Source organism: Dreissena polymorpha, chromosome 7, assembly GCF_020536995.1.
Source record: "Dreissena polymorpha isolate Duluth1 chromosome 7, UMN_Dpol_1.0, whole genome shotgun sequence".
Taxonomy (NCBI): Eukaryota; Metazoa; Mollusca; class Bivalvia; order Myida; family Dreissenidae; genus Dreissena; species Dreissena polymorpha.
In genome coordinates, this window is record NC_068361.1 from 20,214,406 (window position 1) to 20,239,452 (window position 25,047).

Below are 25,047 nucleotides of genomic sequence, written 5' to 3' on the forward strand. Positions count from 1 at the left end.
ATTTTGAAGGCCTTTGCAAACAGTTTGGATCCAGATGAGACACCACAGAACGTGGCGTCTCATCAGGATCCAAACTGTTTGCTATTCTGATAGTATTTATTGAAAAAAATCGAAGAAAATGCTAATTTTAGAAATGCAGCAGACGACATTTTAGCAGACGACAAATTTTCCAGCATGCAAAGGGTTTAAAGAGACTTTCTTTAAACCAAACATCCCATTAAAGTGGGAAGCACAGGCTAATCAGGGACAACATTTTACACACATGCATTAAGCCCAGTTTTTCCTGAACCAGGCTTAAATAAACAACTCCTACCATTTGGCTATAAGGCAAATAGCTATGGTACCACCATAAAACCAAAACATCCTTTGAGTAACTCTCAGTCTGTTTAGAGTATATACTGTTTGCTGCTCATAAGTATCTAAGGGTTGGAAATTAACCCTTTCAGTGCGGGAACCGAATTTTGAAGGCCTTTGCAAAAAGTTTGGATCCAGATGAGACGCCACAGAACGTGGCGTCTCATCTGGATCCAAACTGTTTGCTATTCTGATAGTATTCTTTGAAAAAAATCAAAGAAAATGCTAATTTTAGAAATTCAGCAGACGACATTTTAGCAGACAACAAATTTCCCAGCATGCAAAGGGTTAAGGCTTTACAACTAGACTCTGGTGAGAAATCTCTTAAATTAATTTAATTTTCTACCATATTACAAATGGATATCTGAGTGGTAGGGGTTAAATAATCAAGGCTACCATTTGGAGGTCGGTGATGCTACGCTGTATCTCTTCTATAAGGGCAAGGGCCTCGTTATCCCGTTTGACCTCGTTCACGTAGAACGAGAGGTCCTGCATGGCTTCAAGGGCCTGCTGGAGGTACCCCTGCTGGTCGCTGGTCTTGTCAGTGTTTTTAATTAATTCCTGAAGGATTCAAGACATGAGACCTGGGCAAACATTGCAATGATACAAGATGGCCATGAATAAGAATTATTATTTTTGAAGTAATTATCAACCATAGTCATGGTATGTAAATCTTACTGTTGTTAGTTGGCACCTATTTATTTCAGATTGATTGAATCCAGAGTCTATGGCTTATTGAAACACTCTCTAATGCGTTTCCTGGGCAGAACCAGATCTTGGTGTCTTTGGAAAAGTTTTTAAGAATGCCAGATGGCCTAAACACAGGTCATTGCAGTTGTGCTTATATAGTCAATTTTAACAAGCATTTAAATATGCCTACTATAATACCGGTAGTTGAACAGATAAACCCAGCCCACTTTCATCATGGTTGAAGCTTCTGCATTCTTCAAACAAATTTGCAGATCAATAACATTGGGCAACAACTCACTGATAATGACATTAATTAGGACTACAACTTACTGAACTAACATAAGGCTACAACTCAATCCCATGGGCTCAAACTGTGTGAACACTTACCCGCAGCAGCAGGTGATACTTGAGGACTCTCTGCATTGGCACATGTAAGAGGTCACGCAGTCTGAACCGCCCATCATTGGCCTGTCTCTCACAATCCTGGGCAAAAGAACATAGACAATTGCTTTAGTTTTATAAAAATATTATTTGTTTTGGGAAGTACATTATATATCAAATTTCACAATACAATTGGTAATAGAAAAGGTTTGAAACAGAATAAATAATTCTGAAAGAGTGAGTTTATCTTCTTGGGGTTAAATTTACACATAATTGGCAGTGTGTTAGGAACAAGACAACTAAGTGTATGCCAGACATAGGAAATATGGGGGATACATATGTAACGGCTTTAAACAAATAATTGCTTAAAAAACAACATTTTTCTTAAAGGAAACAAACATGAGGGCTTTAAAGCGAAAAGGTGATCAATAGTGATACAAAGGCATTTTTTTCCTTCTTTAGTAAGGGCCTTATATAGGCTGCTCCCCTCAAAAGAATTTCTTTCAAATGATGCTATTTCCCCCATATTGTATTCCCACTTTGGGCAATGTCTTGCCCTTTTTCAATTTTGTCCATAATTTTCCCCCCAAAATGGAAAGCCAGGCCTTTCTCCAAATCATGAAAAAAATGGTGATAATATCATTTTCTGTGAAACAAAAGGGCCTTTTCAGGCCCTAAGTCACTCACCTGAGACACAAAGGAACTGACCTGTTACATGCATCAAAAGATATCATTAGAACAAATGTTCTGACCAAGTTTCATGAAGAGTGAACTATAAATGTACCTTTTAGAGTGCTAACAAGGTTTTACTATAGCCATATAAGGATTAATTCCAAGCCCCATTTTGGCAATGTTTTTCAACCAACCAAACCCATTTTTGAAATTGTTCATGATATCATTGGGACAAATCTTCTAACCAAATTTCATTAAAATCAGACAATACATGTGGCCACTAGAGTGTTAACAAGGTTTAAATATAGCCATATATTCCCATATAAGAAAAAATTGCCCCTTTCCCTGGCGGCCATGTTTTTCAAACAACTGGAACCATGTTTGAACTTGTCCAAGATATTATTGTGACAAATCTTCTGACCAAGTTTCATGATGATCAGACAATAATTGTGGCCTCTTATAATTAAGTGTTAAGATTTTACAAAAGCCATATAAGGAAAAATGCCCTGCCCCCTGGCGGCCATGTTTTTCAACCAAAAGAAACCATTTTCAAACTCATTCAAGATATCATTGGGACAAATCTTCTGACCAAGTTTCATGAAGATCAGTCAAAAAAATTGGCCACTAGATTATTAACAAGGCTTTAAAACAGCCATATAAGAAAATAATGTCATGCCCACTTGCAGCCCTGTTTTTCAAACAACTAGAACCATTTTTGGATTCGTCCAAGAAAGTATTGAGACAAATAGTCTGACCAAGTTTCATGATGATCAGATAATAAATGTGGTCTCTAGAGCTTTAACAAGATTTTTACTATAGCCATATAAGAAAACAAATGCCCAGCCCCCTGGCGGTCATGTTTTTCAACAGACCAGAACCATTTTCAAAGTCATCCAAGATATCATTAGAACAAATGTTCTGACCAAGTTTCATGAAAATTGGACCGTAAATGTGACTTGAAGAGTGTTAACAAGTTTTTACAATACCATTAAAAGGAAAACTGGCAGCCATGTTTTTTACCATCCCTAACCATTTTCGAACTCGTCCAAGTCCACACTGGATTCACGGGGCAGACACTTTCCACCTAAATTGCATTTTCGCTAAGAATAGACTTTCATTTAAATGAAAAACACCATAAAAGCAGAATGCATGCATTAACCCAAATTCCAAGAAAGTGCAGTCTGTGCATGTTTAAATAAAACCCACCTCAACTTTCCATTTGACAGTCTCGTTAGACTTTGTAAGCTTCTCAATGTGTTCCTGGGCCTTGGGCAGGTTGTGCAAATACTCCAGGAAAATGGGGCTTAATGCATGTATGAAAAGTGTCCACTCAGATTAGCCTGTGCAGTCCACACTTGCTAACCAGGGCAGACACTTTCTTCCTATATTGCATTTTTGCTAAGAAGAGACTTCCATTTATATGAAAATCCCTATAAAATGTTTTATTAAAACCCACCTCGACTTTCAACTTGACAGCCTCGTTAGTTTTTGTAAGCTTCTCAATTGTTTCCTGGGCCTTGGGCAGGTTGGAGCAATAGTCTCCGTACAGCAGTAGATGGGGCTTCCACTTCAGGAACACCTCGTGTATGCGGGGCTTTTCACTCGTTGTACGCTTGTCATTGGCACACGCCTGGCTCAGATCGCTGTAGAAACCCTTGTGCACCTCCAGCATTTTCTAACAAATGAAATTGAGCCTTGCTTTTGGAAAAACCAGACTTAATGCATGTGCATCAAGTGTCATCACAGACTAGCCGGCGCAGTACATACAAAGAGAAACTGTCTTCCCTGATTAGCCTGTGCAAACTTCACAGGCTAATCTGGGGTGAAATATTTTGCACATGCATTTTGCGTGGATAAATAAATGTGTAAACAAATTGAAACCCCAGGCTTACCACCAAATTATAAGGAAGAATTTCTTAATTTTTTGCTGTAGAAATCTTTGTAAATGCTAGACATTTGTAGCTGATATCTGTGATAATGTCAGCAATTTGTTTTGCCCTATTTGGAAAAGTACCGGTACCGGCCCAATAGGGAAAAATGAGCGCGGAAAAAACGGACATTGTGAAAATTCCCGTAGTTAAAATTTCAGATTGGGAAATTGGTGTATTTAATTTGTTGCTAATAAATTGATAACTTAGTGTTGTGAAGTTGTCAATATGATACTTTTTAAATAGGGAAATAAACCAAATGTTAAATTTGATTAAAAAAAAAAAATGGGGAAATTTTTAGTTCTTTTTCCCATTGGGAAAGTGCCATTTTCCTGTACTTTATACAGAAGAAAAAAAATCGCTGAATGTCAATCCTTCCAACCTGAAGCGATACAAAGTTTGTTACCCAGATTCCTCTAACTTAACTTATTCATAAATCCTATTCTGAAAACAACAGATTGACAAATTAAACAAGCACACTGACATTTGAGGACATAACAACACTTTAAGCTGTTCATTTCTAGAATATACAGATTCTACTCACGTCTATACTTGAGAATATAGTGTTCTTGTCTGACGCGGTTATTGTATTTGCCAATGGTCCGATGAATTTCTGGAACGACAAGTATATCAAGTGTTTGCATCAAATGGACAGCAATGTAACTTACGGCAAGTACATAAGATATTAAAGAAAGATATTAAAGATTGTTACCATAGCAATCATATTATGGGTATCATGTTACCATAACAATCATATTATGTGTATCATGTTACCAAAGCAATCATATTATGGGTATCATGTTGACATAGCAATCATATTATGGGTATCATGTTACCATAACAATCATATTATGTGTATCATGTTACCAAAGCAATCATATTATGGGTATCATGTTACCATAACAATCATATTATGGGTATCATGTTGACATAGCAATCATATTATGGGTATCATGTTACCATAACAATCATATTATGTGTATCATGTTACCAAAGCAATCATATTATGGGTATCATGTTACCATAACAATCATATTAAGTGCATCATGTTACCATTACAATCATAGTAAGTGTATCATGTTACCATAACAATCATATTAAGTGTATCATGTTACCATAACAATCATATTAAGTGCATCATGTAACCATAACAATCATATTAAGTGCATCATGTAACCATAAGGATCATATTAAGTGCATCATGTTACTGTAAGGATCATATTAAGTGCATCTATGTATAGAAAACATCATGTTACCATAACAATCATAGTAAGTGTATCATGTTACCATAACGATCATAGTAAGTGTATTATGTTACCGTAACGATCATAGTAAGTGTATCATGTTACCTTAACGATCATATTAAGTGTATCATGTTACCGTAACGATCATAGTAAGTGCGTCAACATAGTTCTTCTCTGTATCACACATTTCCTGGATGCAGTACTCTCGCTTGGACAGATGGACAGGCTCTGGGACCTGCAACAACAGACACAGATATCATATGGGCCGCGCGCTGAGAAAACAGGGCACAATACAAGTGCGTAAAGTGTCGTCCCAGATTAAACCCCCTTTTCACAGAGCACAACTCATTTATATATTTAGTCATCCACATTACGTGTTTTAGTCAGATGTGAGTTGCTGTAAAGAGTGTCAATTTTGTGCATAGTTATTTTCAAATGCCCCACAATATGGCAAAGGTAAGGCTAAGTCTGGAATGTTAGAGCAGTTTTATAGCATTTTTATTTCCAATTTTACCAGCTATAAGAGTTGTCATAAATGTTTAGTTTGAATGTGCTTATTTGTAAATTGCACAAATGTAACAGGGCTTCTTTGGACAAGTTTGCATCTACAAACAGAGGGATAGACAAGACGTCCATGATTTATTCAGTATACCCTCCTATACATATTCAGGCCTTTTTATTACCATTTTGAGAAATAATGAAATTTTGAGAAATAATGAAATTTTGGGAAGTGGAATTTTATTTGGGGAAAACTAATTTGATATAACTTTTTTTTTATCATTAAAATAAGAAAAACAAAAACAAATAAATTATAGTTATAATTTGTTAGATGTAATTAAAATAAAATTGCGATAAAATAATCATTACATTCACATTTCTTTAAAAAAAAAAATATATATTTGTATTTCTTTTTTTGTTTTAATTTGGATTTTGTTATAATTGGGATTTTTTTTTTACAAATATGTTTTGGCAATATGTCCATTTAACTGACCAATAGATATCCCCAGGAAAAGGCCTGATCTTTTACATGGTAAAGCCAGCTATGATTTTTCTCAGGTAGGACAAGTATTGATACTGCACAATTTGGAAAGAGCGCGAAAAACATTGCAGCACAAAATCATCGGATTGGGAATTATTATTCTTTTTAATTACTTAGTACTTAATCGCACAAACTCACTAATTGGAACATGCCTTTTTGCTGAAATGTTAAGTTTAAGTGACCATTTTACATGTTCATTTACATATAATGCTCTTTTGGAACGATGTTGACTTATTTTTTCTTCCTTTTGGGAATTTTTTCAATCTCAATTTGAAATATTGTACTGTTTCCTTGATTGAGAAAGTATTTTATATAGCACCAAAAAAAAATTAACAAGAAAAAACATTTCTGTGAAACATACGTACAGACGTACTCCTGGTAGGCTCACGTGTTCTTCTCTTTTTAACGTTAATAATGTCCTCGTATATCTCATCATCGTTCTCTTGAGCCACCGAATCATACAACTCCTCATTGTCTTCGATATCATGTTTACTGAGCAGGGGAGACAACACAACACACATAAACATAATTATAGCAACTAAGGGAGGCAACTCTTTAACTAAATTTCCTAGAAACAAAACAACTCAAGGTTACAACAGAAATCAAATGTCAGTGCCTGGTTGCTCAAAACTTTAGTGGTCAGTTAAGCTAATAGCCCTTAACTTTTGATCAAGTGTTTTATTTGACGTTATTTTTTAAACCCTAAATTTATGTTTGAATTTTTACAAATTTGACTGCTTGAATAATTTGCTTATGTTTAATTATATAATTCCTTTAAAAATGTTTTATTTGGGTCTGTTTTATTTGGGTCAGCAGACTGTAACTTTCATTGACTATTTAAATTTTAAGCAACCAGAGACAAAAACACAAAATAAATAACAGAAAAAGCTACCAAATACAATTCAAACAAATCTTTGCAACCAAGCACGAACATCCAAATCTGAAACTCAAAATAATGCCCAATAAAAGCAATAAATGATGACATGGAATTCATCTTTGGCAGATTTCAACACCAACACATGTTCAACCGAAATTACTTTAAAATTCAATCCAAGTAACTAAACTCTGGTCAGAAGTGTATTGTAGTTAAACTCTGTAACAATGTATATAAATTGTGAAAAAAAAGCATAAAATAAAAAGAAAATTTGTTGGATTCGGTGGAATATCGATTGTATTTTCCCAATCCAAAGTGCCCCGGCCCCATTTCCAAAAAGGTGGAAAAAACACTGTGAGCATAAAAGAATCATGCAATCAGTAAACACAAATGAACACAAAATGGCTTTGAGCTTACAAAAAACATAAATTCTGAAATAAAAGCAATACATCCATCCAGTTTTGCTTGGTAAAAAACAATGCATGCGTTAACTAAAGAAACAAGATGTGTTTGTGAAACACAATGTCCCCCTATATGATGTTTGACATTGTAGGATGATCTTGACCTTGTGAAGGATGACCTTGACATTGACCTTTCACCACTCAAATGTGCAGCTCCATGAGATACACATGCATGCCAAATATCAAGTTGCTATCTTCAATATTGCAAAAGTATTCATAAAATAAGCGATTTGGGCCACATATATTTGACCTCTGACCTTGAAGGATGACCTTGACCTTGACCTTTCACCACTCAAAATGAGCAGCTCCATGAGATGCACATGCATGCCAAATATCAAGTTGCTATCTTCAATATTGCAAAAGTATTCATAAAATGAGTGATTTTGGCCACATATATTTGACCTCTGACCTTGAAGGATGACCTTGACCTTGACCTTTCACCACTCAAATGTGCAGCTCCATGAGATACACATGCATGCCAAATATCAAGTTGCTATCTTCAATATTGCAAAAGTATTCATAAAATGAGCGATTTTGGCCACATATATTTGACCTCTGACCTTGAAGGATGACCTTGACCTTGACCTTTCACCACTCAAAATGTGCAGCTTCATGAGATGCACATGCATGCCAAATATGAAGTTGCTATCTTCAATATAGCAAAAGTTATTGCAAAATGTTAAAGTTGGCGCAAACAGACAGACCAACAGACCAACAGACAGACAGGGCAAAAACAATATGTCCCCCACTACTATAGTGGGGGACATAAAAATCAGACAAAGCTTGATTAGGATCATCATATGAAACTTAAACAAACTAAACAAGCTGGTTGGGTCACAGATACATAATTACACAAACTAAACAAGCTGGTTGGGTCACAGATACATAACTTAAACAAACTAAACAAGCTGGTTGGGTCACAGATACATAACTTAAACAAACTAAACAAAATGGTTGGGTCACAGAAACATAACTTAAACAAACTAAACAAGCTGGTTGGGTCACAGATACATAATTAAACAAACTAAACAAAATGGTTGAGTCACAGATACATAATTATTGAGAATTTGGCATAAAAATAGTTGTTTCTGATACGCCTATAATAAATTTCCCATATCAGAAACAATAATTACCCTATCATGCTTTTACTTCAGACTTCAATTAAACAAACAACTTCAAACCCAATAACAAACTTCTTGGAATTGTTTGCTTCTTTTTTGTAAATCCAACAATATTTTCCTACAAAAATTCATTTAGTTGAGTAAATATATTACCGAAATGATTTATAACAAGATATCCATTCTTCCAGTGTCAGTTTTAAATTATACCTTTAATCAACATTTGGGATATGATATTTTAGTGGTCTCCCAGTCCGTCAGTTATACAACTTGTACAAAGATGAAGTCCATTGCATCTTACTGCAGCCCCATTTTGAAGCAATTTGAATTATAAACTACATTTCTGCATGCCCAACATTTTTATGCCACTCTCTAGTCCTCTGTATGATCCTTAACAGAGTGGGGTCACACTCATGCTACTAACCAAAACTTACCATTCTCCTTTCAAAGGGAAGTTAATCTTGCCAGATGTACTTTTAAAAACCTTATTTGCTTCATTTAGCAAAGGGAGGTTATAAGTCTCACGCCTTACCTTTCTTCCAATATAAGGGAGATAACTACTGAGTTATATTTGGACATTACTTACTTTTCTTGTTTGGTGCCAAGAAGTCAAAAAGGCAAACAGCTTTGGCATTGGTTGGACATCATTAAATTATTATTTGAATATGTTAAGGCAACGGCATGTCCATTTCAAATAACAAGCCTATTTGTCTTCTTGTGCAAACATGTCAGGGCATATGAGTGTGAACAAAACATGTTACAATGTAAGTTATGTTATGACTTTTTGACAGCTAGTACCTGTGACCCAGCGCTTCTTTTTATCGAACATAAATCATCATAAATTTTCTCCTCATTTTTCACGTCGTCAGTTTTATGTACAATTTCCTGCTCATCTGGTACATCATTGAATCTATAAATAGAATCTCAAGGATAAATTAGAGTCATCACTGAATCTATAAATATAATCTAAAAGCTAAGTGTAATCACTGAATCTATAAATAGAATATCAATGATTTGTTCAAGTCATCACTGAAACTATAATTTTAATGATCAGAAAGTGTCATCAATCTTTAAATAGATGCTTCCGTATCAATCTGTGTCATCAAAATATCTATAAAGGAAATCTTAAGGTTCAATTAATAATACATTTTTTCTTAAGAACATATCGATAAGTGTCATCAATACACCTTAAAATAGAATCTTAACCATAAGTTAGTGTCATCAGTATCTATAATTTAAAATCAATGATAGGTTAATGATGTTCAAGCATCAATAAATAAAACAACATGGATGTCTGTCATTTTTTAATCCTAAATATAACAAAGAGATTTAGTTAGAATCATAAATGAATTTAAACACAGAAATACCGGGTAAATCAAATTATTTTTACCAAAAAAATCAATTTAACATAAGGTAAACAAATGAACATTTTGAAATAATAAAATTTAAAATGGATTGAATATTTCAAATAATAATATAACAAAGTAAAATATACCCTTGAGAAAAAGACAAGATTCTGTGCTAGACAGTAAATGTTTATAAACAAACTCTGCAAGAATATGATATCAAATGCACACAACAAAGTCCATGACACAAAGCATAATAACATACATGGACCTAATGTTTCTATTTAAACATGCCCTAAACTCTTTCAATGCTTTCCCTTGGTCCATTTTACAGGTAATATGCATGGAATTTCCCCAGTAATTTATATACACAATTAGTTTTGTGAAATCTTATTATATGCAGCTAGTTTGAAGCTCCAATTGTCATTTATATATGCAGCTAGATTATAGTTTCCATAGAAATGTATATATATATATACAGCTGCATGTTGTTTGGACTTTCCCCACGTCATGAATATACATGTATACATTTAGTTGGAGTTTCTCTAGTCATTTAAATATACAGCTAGTTTGGAGTTTCCCCAGTCATTAATATATACAGCTAGTTTGAAGTTTTTCCTGATCATTTATACATGTATATACAGCTAAGTTTGGAGTTTCCATAGTCATTATATATACAGCTAGTTTGGAGTTTCCATAGTCATTTATATATACATTTAGTTTGGAGTTTTCCCAGTCATTATATAAGTACAGCTTAAGTTTGGAGTTTCCATAGGCATTTATATATACAGCTAGTTTGGAGTTTCCCCAGTCATTTATATATACAGCTAGTTTGGAGTTTTTCCTGGTCATTTATATATACAGCTAGTTTGGAGTTTCCTTAGTCATTTATATATACAGCTAGTTTGGAGTTTCCTTAGTCATCTATATATACAGCTAGTATGGAGTTCCCTAAGTCATTTATATATACAGCTAGTTTGGAGTTCCCTAAGTCATATATATATACAGCTAGTTTGGAGTTCCCTAAGTCATTTATATATACACTTCAACACCGTTATTTCGAAGTCGTCAGTACCGTTAAAAAAACTTTGGATTAACAATAATTCAAAATTATTATTTGACAGAAAACTTCTTTGATTCTGTTAAAATAAAACGTTGTGGAATTCCAGGCTTGGCGAAATTGCCGGTCCGCCGGTCCTGACCGGCAGATTTCAATTTGGTCCGGCAGGTTTAACAAGAATGTCGGTCCTGGTGACCGGCAAAATGTGAAATGATTGCAAACAAATTTTTTTTTTTCAAGTTGAAAATTCGAAGAGCAAATCGCTTACTACATCATGAAAATGAAATCGCTCGTTGTTTTGATGTTTGCTGTAGGTTTGTTACGTACAATTAGCAAATCCAACTTGTTACACAACACCTACTTTAAACTCGTTTGCAAAATCGCCAACTGCGTTCTAACAAAAAAGATCTTGATAGCTTTTACATATTTTTCGAGTAGGATAAGGACAATAAAATATGGTATAGTGATCAACACAACCATATGCATACGCCATTTTTCATAAGTGTAAAGAGTACAGTGCATTATGGGGAAGAGCTTTCATTGGACGAGCGAATTTAAATTTAGATTGAATGCAATACGATACATGTACAAAGAAATGTTTTTATTGCATCATATGCAGTGCCATGTAAAAAAACGTGCTTCCCGGGGACTTTCTGATACTGGTCAAAAATGAAAATGAATCTCTGTTAACAATTACACTGCATGTAAATAAATCGTCTTTTTTATTTAATTAATTACTAGTAAACGTTCTGAAAAATGAAATGCCTTAATCATTAAATGTCAGGTAACGTGTTTTGTACTGTGCGCAGTATATTTTAACAGCCGCTCCAAACTGCAATCATATTAAAGTAAGAATGTTTAAATCGTTTCGAATAGCTTTAATTTGATAATTATTCGGCTTGCACATACGTTATTGAAATTATCGCACCGAACCGTTCTAATAGGGAAAACATGTAATAAAAACTGACACGCGAATTTTTCACAACATGATTGACATTACACAACCGATTAACACCAATTAGCTGCCAGTGTAACCTCTAAGCGATTAAAATCAATTTAACGGCCGGTTGAATAAAGAGATCAAGATGTGATCGCAACCCTTTTTGGATTTTCTAGTTAAGTTGTTGTTGCTTTACGGTCCGGCTAAATTTTCTCCGGACCGGCACATTTTCTGAAATGCCTGTCCGGATGACCGGCAGATTTTTTCTAATTTCGCCATGCCTGGAATTCACATGGTTCGGTTAAACGCTACTATTAATAATTGTTTTACTTAAAAACGTGAACTATATGGTCAGATAGCAATAGATTTCTGCATGTAACAAACGGAGGAATAAAACAATTCCGTTTCTTCTTTTTATTTTTCTCTAATTACAGAATTATCCGCTTTTGACGACATAATAAAATTAACAGGCTACTCGCAGATGACAAAGGTGTAATTATCGGCTTTTCACGCGCCATGCACAGACGACAAAGGTGCGAAATAACGCTCAGTGTTTTGCAGTTTTGACTTCGGTTTAAAGATTGATAATTAGGTGCGAATTATAGTGTTGGGACCGACAGAATCACTTCGAATGAACGATTTCTTTAGTTTAAGTAAGTTCGGATTAACAATCAAATGTTACATAAAACAAAGAAGAACCAAAATTGGGACCCGATAAATACTTCGAAATAGCGGTGACTTTGGATTATCGGTGTTCGAAATAACGGTGTTGAAGTGTACAGCTAGTTTGGAGTTTCCTTAGTCATTTATATATACAGCTAGTTTGGAGTTCCCTAAGTCATTTATATATACAGCTAGTTTGGAGTTCCCTAAGTCATTATATATACAGCTAGTTTGGAGTTTCCTTAGTCATTTATATATACAGCTAATTTTGAGTTTTCCTGGTCATTTATATATACAGCTAGTTTGGAGTTCACTAAGTCATTTATATATACAGCTAGTTTGGAGTTCCATAAGTCACTATATATACAGCTAGTTTGGAGTTTCCTTAGTCATTTATATGCTAATTTTGAGTTTCCCTGGTCATTTATATAACAGCTTTTTGGAGTTCCCTAAGTCATTATATATACAGCTAGTTTGGAGTTCCCTAAGTCATTTATATAACAGCTAATTTTGAGTTTCCCTGGTCATTTATATATACAGCTAGTTTGGAGTTCCCTAAGTCATTTATATATACACAGGGGTTCTGAAATATGCTGTCCGAGTTGTCCGAGTCGTCAATTTCCCTTTCCGGACAAGCAGTTTTTGAAAGCTGACTTGTCCGGGGACAAGTAAAATTTCCGTGGTAATTTTTTTTCGAGAACGAAACTACTCTATTTTCCGAAAATCAAAAACGAAAGTTTATATAAATAGCTAATGATTAATCTGCGGATTTGCACACTTTCAACTGGAGGTAGGTTATTTCTGATAATAATTATTTAATGTAGTAAACCAGTCCACGAGTATATATAGCAACAGTGAATCACGCATAAGAAAACAATTTTAATAGAGAAACCAGCACGCATGTGTATAGCAACAGCCAATCACGCATTAGATAACACTTTTCGTACATTGCAAATGGCCCCATACATGTTCTAAAGACCTGCAATAGATTTTTATATAATAAAACCAATTCAACGTCAAGCCATGACGCTAATCAGACCAATGATAAAATCAGTTCGGCGTCGGAAAAGAAGAGAAAAGCCAAGTATGAACATGATAAACATACGACGCCAAGCGAAACGAGAATTTGTTGAGTCTTGGCTAATTGATTTTCCTTGGCTTGAAAACGTTGCCGATGTGTGTAAATGTAAACTTTGTAAGGAGTTTCCTTTATTAGCGGATACTTATAAACTTATAATTAACGGAGATTATTTTATTTCAAGTGAATTGTCTAGTCATGTTGAGATTATTAAATATCCGAGATGGTATCATGTGTGACTTAAACGTGATCTTATTATATGCACATCTTGCTTGTATTTTTGTTCATGTGAATTTTCTAGTTAACTATGTTTATAATTTAAAATAGAAGTTAACAAAAGTGTATGCTTGTATTTGCTTAATTAGTAATGACCTTTTCCTTTATCTATCTTAAAAGTACGGACAAGTACTTCTTTGGTACGGACAAGTGAATTTGTGGGTCCAACTTGTCTGTGGACAAGTAGACTCTTAAAATATTTCAGAACCCCTGTATACAGCTAGTTTGGAGTTTCCTAAGTCATTTATATGTACAGCTAGTTTGGAGTTCCCTAAGTCATTTATATATACAGCTAGTTTGGAGTTTCCTTAGTCATTTATATATACAGCTAGTTGGCGTTCCATAAGTCATTATATATACAGCTAGTTTGGAGTTTCCTTAGTCATTTATATATACAGCTAATTTTGAGTTTCCCTGGTCATTTATATAACAGCTTGTTTGGAGTTCCCTAAGTCATTATATATACAGCTAGTTTGGAGTTCCCTAGGTCATTTATATCACAGCTAATTTTGAGTTTCCCTGGTCATTTATATATACAGCTAGGTTAGAGTTCCCTAAGTCATTATATATACAGCTAGTTTGGAGTTCCCTAAGTCATTTATATATACAGCTAGTTTGGAGTTCCCTAAGTCATTTACATATACAGCTAATTTTGAGTTTCCCTGGTCATTTATATAAAAGCTTGTTTGGAGTTCTACCAGTCATTACATATACAGCTAGTTTGGAGTTTCCATAGTCATTTTTAAATACAACTAGTTGGGAGTTTCCATAGTCATTTTTAAATACAACTAGTTTGGAGTTTCAATAGTAATTTATGTATACAGCTTGTAGGGAGTTTCCATAGTAATCTTTATATACAATTAGTTTGGAGTGTGACCCTAGTCATTTATATATACAGTTTGTTTGAAGTTTCCATAGTCATTTATATATACAGCTAGCATACATGCCATAATTTTTCAGACCAATGCCGGGACATTGAGTTAAATTGTCCGGGACTTTTGCCGATTTTCCGGGACATGTATAAAATGTAGCGATATTTATAGACATATGCATTTTTGGTACGTTTTTTTTTTTGTTTCGCATCGTTAATTGCAAAAGTTCGAAAGCTGATCCGAAATACACTTGATCTATTAACGTCAAATTAGCATTACTACTTTCGTTACTAGATACAAGCCACGTGTTTTCAGTGCAAGCGTTCTAAACATAGATGGTGACGTCACTGCGTTATTGTTATTAAGACCGGTGTGTAACGCGTAGTTGTTGATATGCCTTAATTCATTTATAACATTTATATAATAAAAAATACAACAATACAGTACCGTTAGATCGTCAACTCAAATCAATTCACAATACAATCAATCACAACAAGGGACAAAATTGTCACAAAACCAGGTTTTCATTGTGAAAAAAAAATCTGAAAAAAGGGAGAAAACTCAAACTGAACTTTTGAAATGAACAAACAAAATAAACCCCCTTTGTAAGTTTGTTTTTAAAAAAAATCTATTTTTAGTCGTGGCGACCTTGACATTGGAGATATTGACGTGATTCTTTCGTGCGACACACCGTCCCATGATGGTGAACAAATGTGCCAAATGATTTTAAAATCTCACAATGAATGACATAGTTATGGCCAGGACAAGCTCATTTATGGCCATTTTTGACCTTTGAACTCAAAGTGTGACCTTGACCTTGGAGATATCGACGTAATTATTTCGCGCGACACACCGTCCAATGATGGTGAACAAATGTGCCAAATGATTTTAAAATCTGACAATGAACGACATAGTTATGGCCCGGACAAGCTTGTTCCGCCCGCCCGCCAGCCCGCCAGCCAGCCAGCCAGCCAGCCAGCCCGCCCGCATTCGCCAATCTAATAACAAGTTTTTTCCTTCGGAAAACCTGGTTAATAAAACAAATACAAGAAAACAGTACCGGTAGATCGTCAACTTAAAATCCGGACAGTCACATATTGGACTTCAGATGTGTGAACAACTATCATTTGCCTTTACGCAGCGGGAAATAATGACGTAGTAGATTAAAGTCAATTAACAACCACATTAAACAATGCCGCCTTTTCGGTTTGACCGCGAACGTGAGACAATCGATGTAACAGGACCCCTGTTAATTGATCGATTTTGACACGTAGCGTAGTCTGCCTATTCGGGTAGGCATTGTCAGATATACACAGATTCGAGGTGCAGTTAAGCCTAAGATAAGGTACATGTATATATGGATTTTGTGAATTCCGGGACATTTGACAGACTTCCGGGACAGCGGGACAAGTTTTTCATTTCCGGGACTGTCCCGGACAATCCGGGACGTATGGCATGTATGACAGCTAGTTTGGAGCTAGTTTGGAGTTTCCATAGTCATTTACATATGCAGCCAGTTTTGAGTGACACCCTAGTCATTTATATAAACAGCTAGTTTGGCGTGTGACCCTAGTAATTTGTATATACAGCTAGTTTGGCGTGTGACCCTAATCATTTATATAAACAGCTAGTTTGGCGTGAGACCCTAATAATTTATATAAACAGCTAGTTTGGAGTGAGACCCTAGTCATTTATATAAACAGCATATTTGGCGTGTGACCCTAGTCATTTTTATAAACAGCTAGTCTGGAGTGAAACCCTAGTCATTTATATATGCTGCTAGTTTGGAGTTTTGTTAGTCATTTTTTCATAGGGATTTGTCCCTTAAAATTTGCCTCCAGGTTGTTACTAATATTGAAACTTTCTAATTTTATCAATAATGATTATAAAAGCTCATTGCATATTTCCAATTTTCTCAATAATGCTTATAAAGCTTATGGCATAACTTTACAGTTTCACAGCTTATTGTGGATCCATGTACAAAGACATTTGTAATAAGCATTTACTTGAACTAAGAAATCTGTTATAATGCATTCTTACTGATATAAGATTAATGGTTGTTATTAACAAGTTTGTCTCATAGCCTTTGTCATTGTATTGGTACAACATTCGATGCCAATCAACAAACATTTTAATGATGCAATATGTATTACTTATTTATCAAGGTTCCTTTATAATAGTGTTGTTTATTGTGGATTTGTTTTGACAACAAATGTTTTCTGTATTGGCTTTCTATAACCACCTGGTAATGCCAATTATGCAACAAATTCCTAGGTTACACCAAACTAGTATAAAAAGGAAATGCAGACCTCCATCCGTACTGCATTCCTTCTTTGTAAATAAATGGTGTTTTTCTACTTGGCGTTGCAGGTAAGAAACTGATTTTACTACATTATATTTAATTTAAATTTGTTTTACTTCAAGTTTCAAATACTTAACTGTTTTATGGTAATATAATGATTTATTCAGAATTTTTGTCAGTTTCAATGATAAGTCAGTTATGAAATAAAACATGCATACTTACATTAATTGTATTACTATTTCAATGCAATAGAATTAAGTCTGTTAATTTATATCAATTTAATAATTATGTTTGTTACAGTTTAAGTATATTAATATTTACTTTCAAAGCGAGTGGCTCTATAGACTTAAATTTGACTTATTCCCGAAATAATTGTGTATTAGTGATTTTAAGTAATTTGTGTATTGTATTTGTATATTTGACTGCATTCCTGCTTTGTAAATAAATGGTGTTTTTCTATTTGGCGTTGCAGTCCGGCTTCCTCCCAAACCTCTCACAGGAAAAGTTAAACTACATCAAGGAGTCGTTTCATCAAAATTAATCGAGTTCAATATTCAATTTTCAAAAGACAATTCAATGAACAAATCGCATTCCAAATAACTGTATAATATATAAACAAAACGCTTATAAACAAAACACTTCTTAACAACTTATCTTGACAACAAACACACAACAAAAGTTGTCAAAATTTATATATACAGTTAGTTTTTTAGTTTCCCCAAGTCATTTAAATATGCAAATAGTTTATAGCCTTCCAAGTATTTCATAATATCAATGCGTTAGGCATTTTCTCTTGTCAGTTATAGAAGCAATTTTTAAAGCTGTCTTGTCATTTACATTTTGATAGGAGCTTGTACAGTCATTTCAATAAGCTTAATCAGTCATACATAGAAGCAAACTGCTTGAGCTTTACCTACTGAAATTTACTTTGTATAGCGCGCACCCATGTATAGCGCGCAGGCTGTTTTATTAATGCCAAAATGCAGAAAAAAATATTTAAAGACAATAAAACCACCAAATCGGACCGAAAATGGCTGCCATTTTACTATTGCGCAATCCAATAATCCGGGGCACTGGAAAGCTTAATTAAGCACTCAACATATGAAGCGTCATTATGATTAGGAGCATGGGTTGCATAGCACTATACTTTTCTGACAATTTTGTAATTTTCTAGCAACAGATTTACAGTCCACGTGCATTTCGTGTAAAACGTGAGAAAATAAGAATTCATGTACAGTGTATCATTTTTCCTTGTGGAAAGCATGGGCTTTAAATTTGAATGCTGAAGAAAATGTTCGTGGCGCATGGGAGACAGGGCAACAGTTGTTGAGATATGTCAGCATTGACATAAAACTGGCAGTCTATTATGTTGGACAAGTTGGGTTATTTTTTGTCGCACTACAAAGGCGTGAATGTGATGAACAATGAAGGCGCCAAAAACCTGAACCAAACTGGAACACACTTAAGAAGTCCCTGTTCACAACTACAGTTACCTGCAAAAAAGACCAAATACCTTTACCAGTCTAACATAAGCTGCCTAATCGGACCGAAAATGGCCGTAGAAGTCCACAAACACAGACAAATAAATGTTCCCATACTTTATTCAAACATTTTATTTTTTGTAAATAACTAATGCTACCCCGTTCATATCTGCCGTTACCGACTTTTTGTTATTTCGACAACGACCCTTCAGTCTGTAAGATTATAGGGTGTAGTTTTCTGGAATAAAAAAATGGCGGCTATTATAAATATTTACGATTATGACAATAATATTTTTGCAATTAAGCAGCCAGGATAGCGTTGTATCAATGTATAACGCGCACAAACTTTTTTTTTTGAAATTTGGAGGTAAAAAACCGCGCGCTATACGAGGGAAAATACGGTAATCATCCATGCAAGAATTTTGTTTTTAGCTGTCTTAGTTATTTACTAGAAAAGCAAAGGCTGTTTTTCCTCTGAATTACCTGAAGAAAAGAACAGGAAGTATTATTGAAGTTTATTCAAATTTAACTTAAATTTCTTAATTAAAGATCTTTGTTAAATCAGGTGCCCTTAAAGACCTTTCAACAAAAAATGTTTTTGTTCAAGACTGGTAGAAAACCTGGAAATTCAAAACTCGGAGCTTCCATTAGTTTGTCTTACCATAGAATCTAATTGATATGATGTAATAGTTTCCTCAATTACAGAACAACAGATTTCCACAGTAATTAATTCAATCTGTATAGCGTGGCAAACGATTTTAAAAAACTTTTATTGCAGGTATTTGGCTGTAAACCAAATGGGAATCTGCTGTTGCTAATTCTTATTAAAGAAGATAATGACGTAAAAAAACAGTAGAAAGAGGTTTACGGGGTCAATGTTTCAATAACAAGAATTGGATAAGATTGTTACCTTTGTTTAAAATTTTCTGAATGTTTTATGATTTAAAGCAGTTTCTCAGGTAAATTCAAGTTTATGATGGCCCAATCAATAGTAATTGAGTAATTTGAAAATATTTGAACAAAAAGTGATATTTATTTAGGACAAACTTGTTTTGTAGGTAATAAAAACCGTCTTTTTCATAATATGACTAAGAATATGTACATGTATTTCAGAGAATATACAGTAATGTACAAGATATTTTCAGTTTTTCAGAAGATTTGCATTGTAATAAAACATTACCTGGTGAGCGTATCTGAATGATATCATTTAGATTTTGTATGTCAACAATACAATTCATATTGGTGGAAGGCAGGTTGAAAACTATGGCAATTTTACAAACAACATTTTTGCACTTCCTTATGCCAGTGTTTTTTGTGTTTTCAAAATCCGGTCCTGTAGAAGGACCGATTCCCAATGGATAAAAAGTATATCTTTTCCCAAAAATTAATATGACCTCAAAATTTGAAGATTTATAAAATAAAAAAATCAGTATCTGTGAACATTTAATTCATCTTAAATCCATCTCTATAAGTTGAACCCTAGTAAATATTATATTTTCACTTTTATTCTCAATTTTTAAGTATTTGTTAACAAAAAATCAACAACACTTGTTTCCCAATTTTCGTCAAATATCATGTTTTTCCCCAATTCAAATGAACCCGGGCCCCATTACCATTATGGTGGAAAAACACACACTACAAACAAGTTTCAGGAGAAACTTTTCATAGGAGCCTTTCAATAGCTTCACTACATAAATCACATACACCTTTGAAGTACAGGAAGTTGAAAGAGCTTTACCTAAAGCTAGATTTGTTTAAACAATTTGTTGTGTATATGTTACATTATTATGAATCTAGTTTCGACATCTTTTATCATCAATAAAAATAACAACACATCACTAACATATTTTGGGGGGGATTTTCAGAAAAATGACATGGTTTTCATACTACATCTCCATGTTTGAGATTACTGATGTGTATATTAACCCATTTATGCCCAGTGGACTCTCCCATCCTTCTAAGTTGGATCCACGTATTTCCAAAATTAGGGATGTCTACTATATTTATCTCTATATTTTGAACAATTCTTACAGAGAGTCATTTAAGCAAACAGCGTAGACCCAGATGAGACGCCGCATCATGTGGCGTCTCATCTGGGTTTACGCTGTTTGCAATGTCCTTTTTTCAGGACGCTAGGCATGAATGGGTTAAGATTTAAGATACATGTTTTACTTATACTTTTCAAGTAAAGAGAATAAATAACAATTTAAATCTTATTGCAACAAGGGCTGTTTGTAAAACATGCATGCCCCCCATATGGGCTCTCAGTTGTAGTGACAGCCATTTTGTAAATATGTTTTTTGTCACTGTGACCTTGACCTTTGACCTATTGACCTGAAAATCAATAGGGGTCATCTGCCAGTCATGATCAATGTACCTATGAAGTTTCATGATCCTAGGCATAAGCGTTCTTGAGTTATTATCCAGAAACCATTTTACTATTTTGGGTCACCATGACCTTGACCTTTGACATAGTGACCTGAAAATCAATAGGGGTCATCTGCCAGTCATGATCAAACTACCTATCAAGTTTCATGATCCTAGGCATAAGCGTTCTTGAGTTATCATCCGGAAACCATTTTAATATTTCGGGTCACTGTGACCTTGACCTTTGACCTTGTGACCTGAAAATCAATAGGGGTCATCTGCGAGTCATGATCAATCTACCTATCAAGTTTCATGATCCTAGGCATAAGCGTTCTTGAGTTATCATCCGGATACCATTTTAATATTTCGGGTCACTGTGACCTTGACCTTTGACCTAGTGACCTCAAAATCAATAGGGATCATCTGCCAGTCATGGTCAATCTACCTATCAAGTTTCATGATCCTAGGCATAAGTGTTCTTGAGTTATCATCCGGAAACCATTTTACTATTTCGGGTCACCGTGACCTTGACCTTTGACCTGAAAATCAATAGGGGTCATCTGCGAGTCATGACCAATCTACCTATCAAGTTTCATGATCCTAGACATAAGCGTTCTTGAGTTATCATCCGGAAACCATTTTACTATTTCGGGTCAACGTGACCTTGACCTTTGACCTAGTGACCTGAAAATCAATAGGGGTCATCTGCGAGTCATGATCAATCTACCTATCAAGTTTCATGATCCTAGGCATAAGCGTTCTTAAATTATCATCCGGAAACCATTTTACTATTTCGGGTCACAGTGACCTTGACCTTTGACCTAGTGACCTGAAAATCAATAGGGGTCATCTGCGAGTCATGATCAATCTACCTATCAAGTTTCATGATCCTAGGCATAAGCGTTCTTGAGTTATCATCCGGATACCATTTTAATATTTCGGGTCACTGTGACCTTGACCTTTGACCTAGTGACCTCAAAATCAATAGGGATCATCTGCGAGTCATGGTCAATCTACCTATCAAGTTTCATGATCCTAGGCATAAGCGTTCTTGAGTTATCATCCGGAACCATTTTACTATTTTGGGTCACCGTGACCTTGACCTTTGACCTGAAAATCAATAGGGGTCATCTGCGAGTCTTGACCAATCTACCTATCAAGTTTCATGATCCTAGGCATAAGCGTTCTTGAGTTATCATCCGGAAACCATTTTACTATTTCGGGTCAACGTGACCTTGACCTTTGACCTAGTGACCTGAAAATCAATAGGGGTCATCTGCGAGTCATGATCAATCTACCTATCAAGTTTCATGATCCTAGGCATAAGCGTTCTTAAATTATCATCCGGAAACCATTTTACTATTTCGGGTCACAGTGACCTTGACCTTTGACCTAGTGACCTGAAAATCAATAGGGGTCATCTGCGAGTCATGATCAATCTACCTATCAAGTTTCATGATCCTAGGCATAAGCGTTCTTGAGTTATCATCCGGATACCATTTTAATATTTCGGGTCACTGTGACCTTGACCTTTGACCTAGTGACCTCAAAATCAATAGGGATCATCTGCGAGTCATGGTCAATCTACCTATCAAGTTTCATGATCCTAGGCATAAGCGTTCTTGAGTTATCATCCGGAACCATTTTACTATTTTGGGTCACCATGACCTTGACCTTTGACCTGAAAATCAATAGGGGTCATCTGCGAGTCATGACCAATCTACCTATCAAGTTTCATGATCCTAGGCATAAGCGTTCTTGAGTTATCATCCGGAAACCATTTTACTATTTCGGGTCACCGTGACCTTGACCTTTGACCTAGTGACCTGAAAATCAATAGGGGTCATCTGCGAGTCATGATCAATCTACCTATCAAGTTTCATGATCCTAGGCATCAGCGTTCTTAAATTATCATCCGGAAACCATTTTACTATTTCGGGTCACAGTGACCTTGACCTTTGACCTAGTGACCTCAAAATCAATAGGGGTCATCTGCGAGTCATGATCAATGTACCTATGAAGTTTCATGATCCTAGGCCTAAGCGTTCTTGAGTTATCATCCGGAAACCACCTGGTGGACGGACCGACCGACCGACATACCGACAGACCGACCGACATGTGCAAAGCAATATACCCCCTCTTCTTTGAAGGGGGGCATAATAAACAAGTTTATAGCTTTCAAAATCTATCTTTTACTTGATGCAAACATTAGAACAGGGTTAATCCCAATTAATTGTTAAAGCTAAGATCGTATTTTCACTTGATGCCTTGTTGTTTTATTTTTCAGCGTCACAGGGTTAAACAGACTAACTGGTTATAAACTCCAAACTCGTATTTTCTGCACTATCTGAATGCATACAAAAAAAGGGTCAGACTCACTAAACATTTTTAGCTCCAAACTTGTATAATTTCCCTGCATGCATACAGCATAAAAAAGGTTGCAGTGGTTTACTTAAGCAGACTCCCACTTGCCCATTCCCTGTTTAAAGGCTGGGGTACGTGATTTTCCAAAGTAGGTAGACCGTAGTTCAAGCCTAATGAATGTTAAACTTTCTTTTTTGAAATTCATTTTCTCTTCTTAGAGAATATTAATGTTGATGAGGTCTATGAAAAACTGATTGAGTTTGGTCATTTGAATCTTAGTAGCAAATCAAACTGCCTTCTGTTTAGCATTGTGTCCAACATGGCCCAAGATATGTGACAACCCCAAGTTCAGAAAGCAGATAACGAAAATACATTAAATGTTTGATTAAATTAAATTATGCATTTCATATATTAAAATTATATATAATGATTTCAATCAAACATCAACTTATAGAATGTGCAACCATTCTTCACTGGGGGGCATGTGAATATTCAAAGAAACTTGCCCTCCAAGCCAGTGAGGGTCAAACCCTTACGTAAACCACTGTAATAGTTTTAGCTTCAAGAATTGTTCACATAATGCATTAATTTGCAATATCCACTAAACAATTTTAAAACACTCTTTTCTTCAATGCACATATAGAATGACATTAGAGCCACTTAGCTATTTAAGCTTCAAACCAGTAAAACTTCAGGCACCTTAAAGTCTTAGCTCCAAACTGGTATTCTTCAATTAAAACATAATTATACAGTATAACAAGGTCAGGAACACATTTATTATGAGATCCAGTACATGCCATGGAAACAATACAGCATGACATTGTTAGTAAAGACAACAGTCAAAGGTTACTTACATGGCCATGTTAGAAAGATTGCCATAAATGTCTTCATCTTGGTCTTCATCGCGGGAATTATTAGGTGGAAAACCTCTACAAGTAACAAACGCATTCACTTTAGCTCCTTCTGAAGGCATAATGCACATGCCTCCAGGGCATAACATGCCATGGGCCACACTCTTGGAAAACTGGTCATGTGCGTAAAGTATACTCCCAGATTAGCCTGTGCAGACTGCACAAGCTTATCAAGGATGAAACTTTCTTCCTAAAACTTGATTTTTGCTAAGAAGAGACTAATCTTTTAAACAAAAAAAATGCCATAAAAGAAGAAACAGTTGTCCTTCATTAGCCTGTGCAGGCTGCACAGGCTAATCTGGGACAAAACATTTGCAATGCATCATACACCATTTTCACATAGTGTGGCTCCTATGCACCTGCATCCAGGGCATCATATAATACATCCAGGGCTTTTTATTCCATGAAACATGGTAAACTGCGTTGCATTTAATTCCCAAGGTTTTAATGATCGGAATTAGTCTGTCAAGAATGTCAAACAAAGACCCCTATGGTTATAAAATGAAGTAAAACAAATGAGCCCCATGACTAAATCACCTTTGTAAAAGGGACTTCTGCAGAGTTGTCAGAAATAATTAATTAATGGAGAACTAAAAAGATGCTCCCATGAATAAATGCAAATGCTT

General features: G+C 35.1%; 1 protein-coding gene across 4 annotated transcripts in view; it reads right to left on the reverse strand.

Annotated features, from left to right (window-relative positions):
* Positions 1–25,047, reverse strand: part of LOC127838439 (guanine nucleotide exchange factor VAV2-like) — a 141,060-nt gene that overhangs the window by 65,801 nt on the left and 50,212 nt on the right. For all 4 annotated transcript variants that reach the window (XM_052366222.1, XM_052366221.1, XM_052366220.1 and 1 more), the window contains exons 4-10: positions 24,365–24,439; positions 6,674–6,800; positions 5,406–5,504; positions 4,570–4,638; positions 3,554–3,772; positions 1,432–1,527; positions 751–915 (exon numbers count right to left, since the gene is read on the reverse strand). In XM_052366222.1, coding sequence (XP_052222182.1) covers positions 751–915; positions 1,432–1,527; positions 3,554–3,772; positions 4,570–4,638; positions 5,406–5,504; positions 6,674–6,800; positions 24,365–24,439 — 850 coding nt within the window. The remainder of the gene's footprint in view (positions 1–750; positions 916–1,431; positions 1,528–3,553; positions 3,773–4,569; positions 4,639–5,405; positions 5,505–6,673; positions 6,801–24,364; positions 24,440–25,047) is intronic.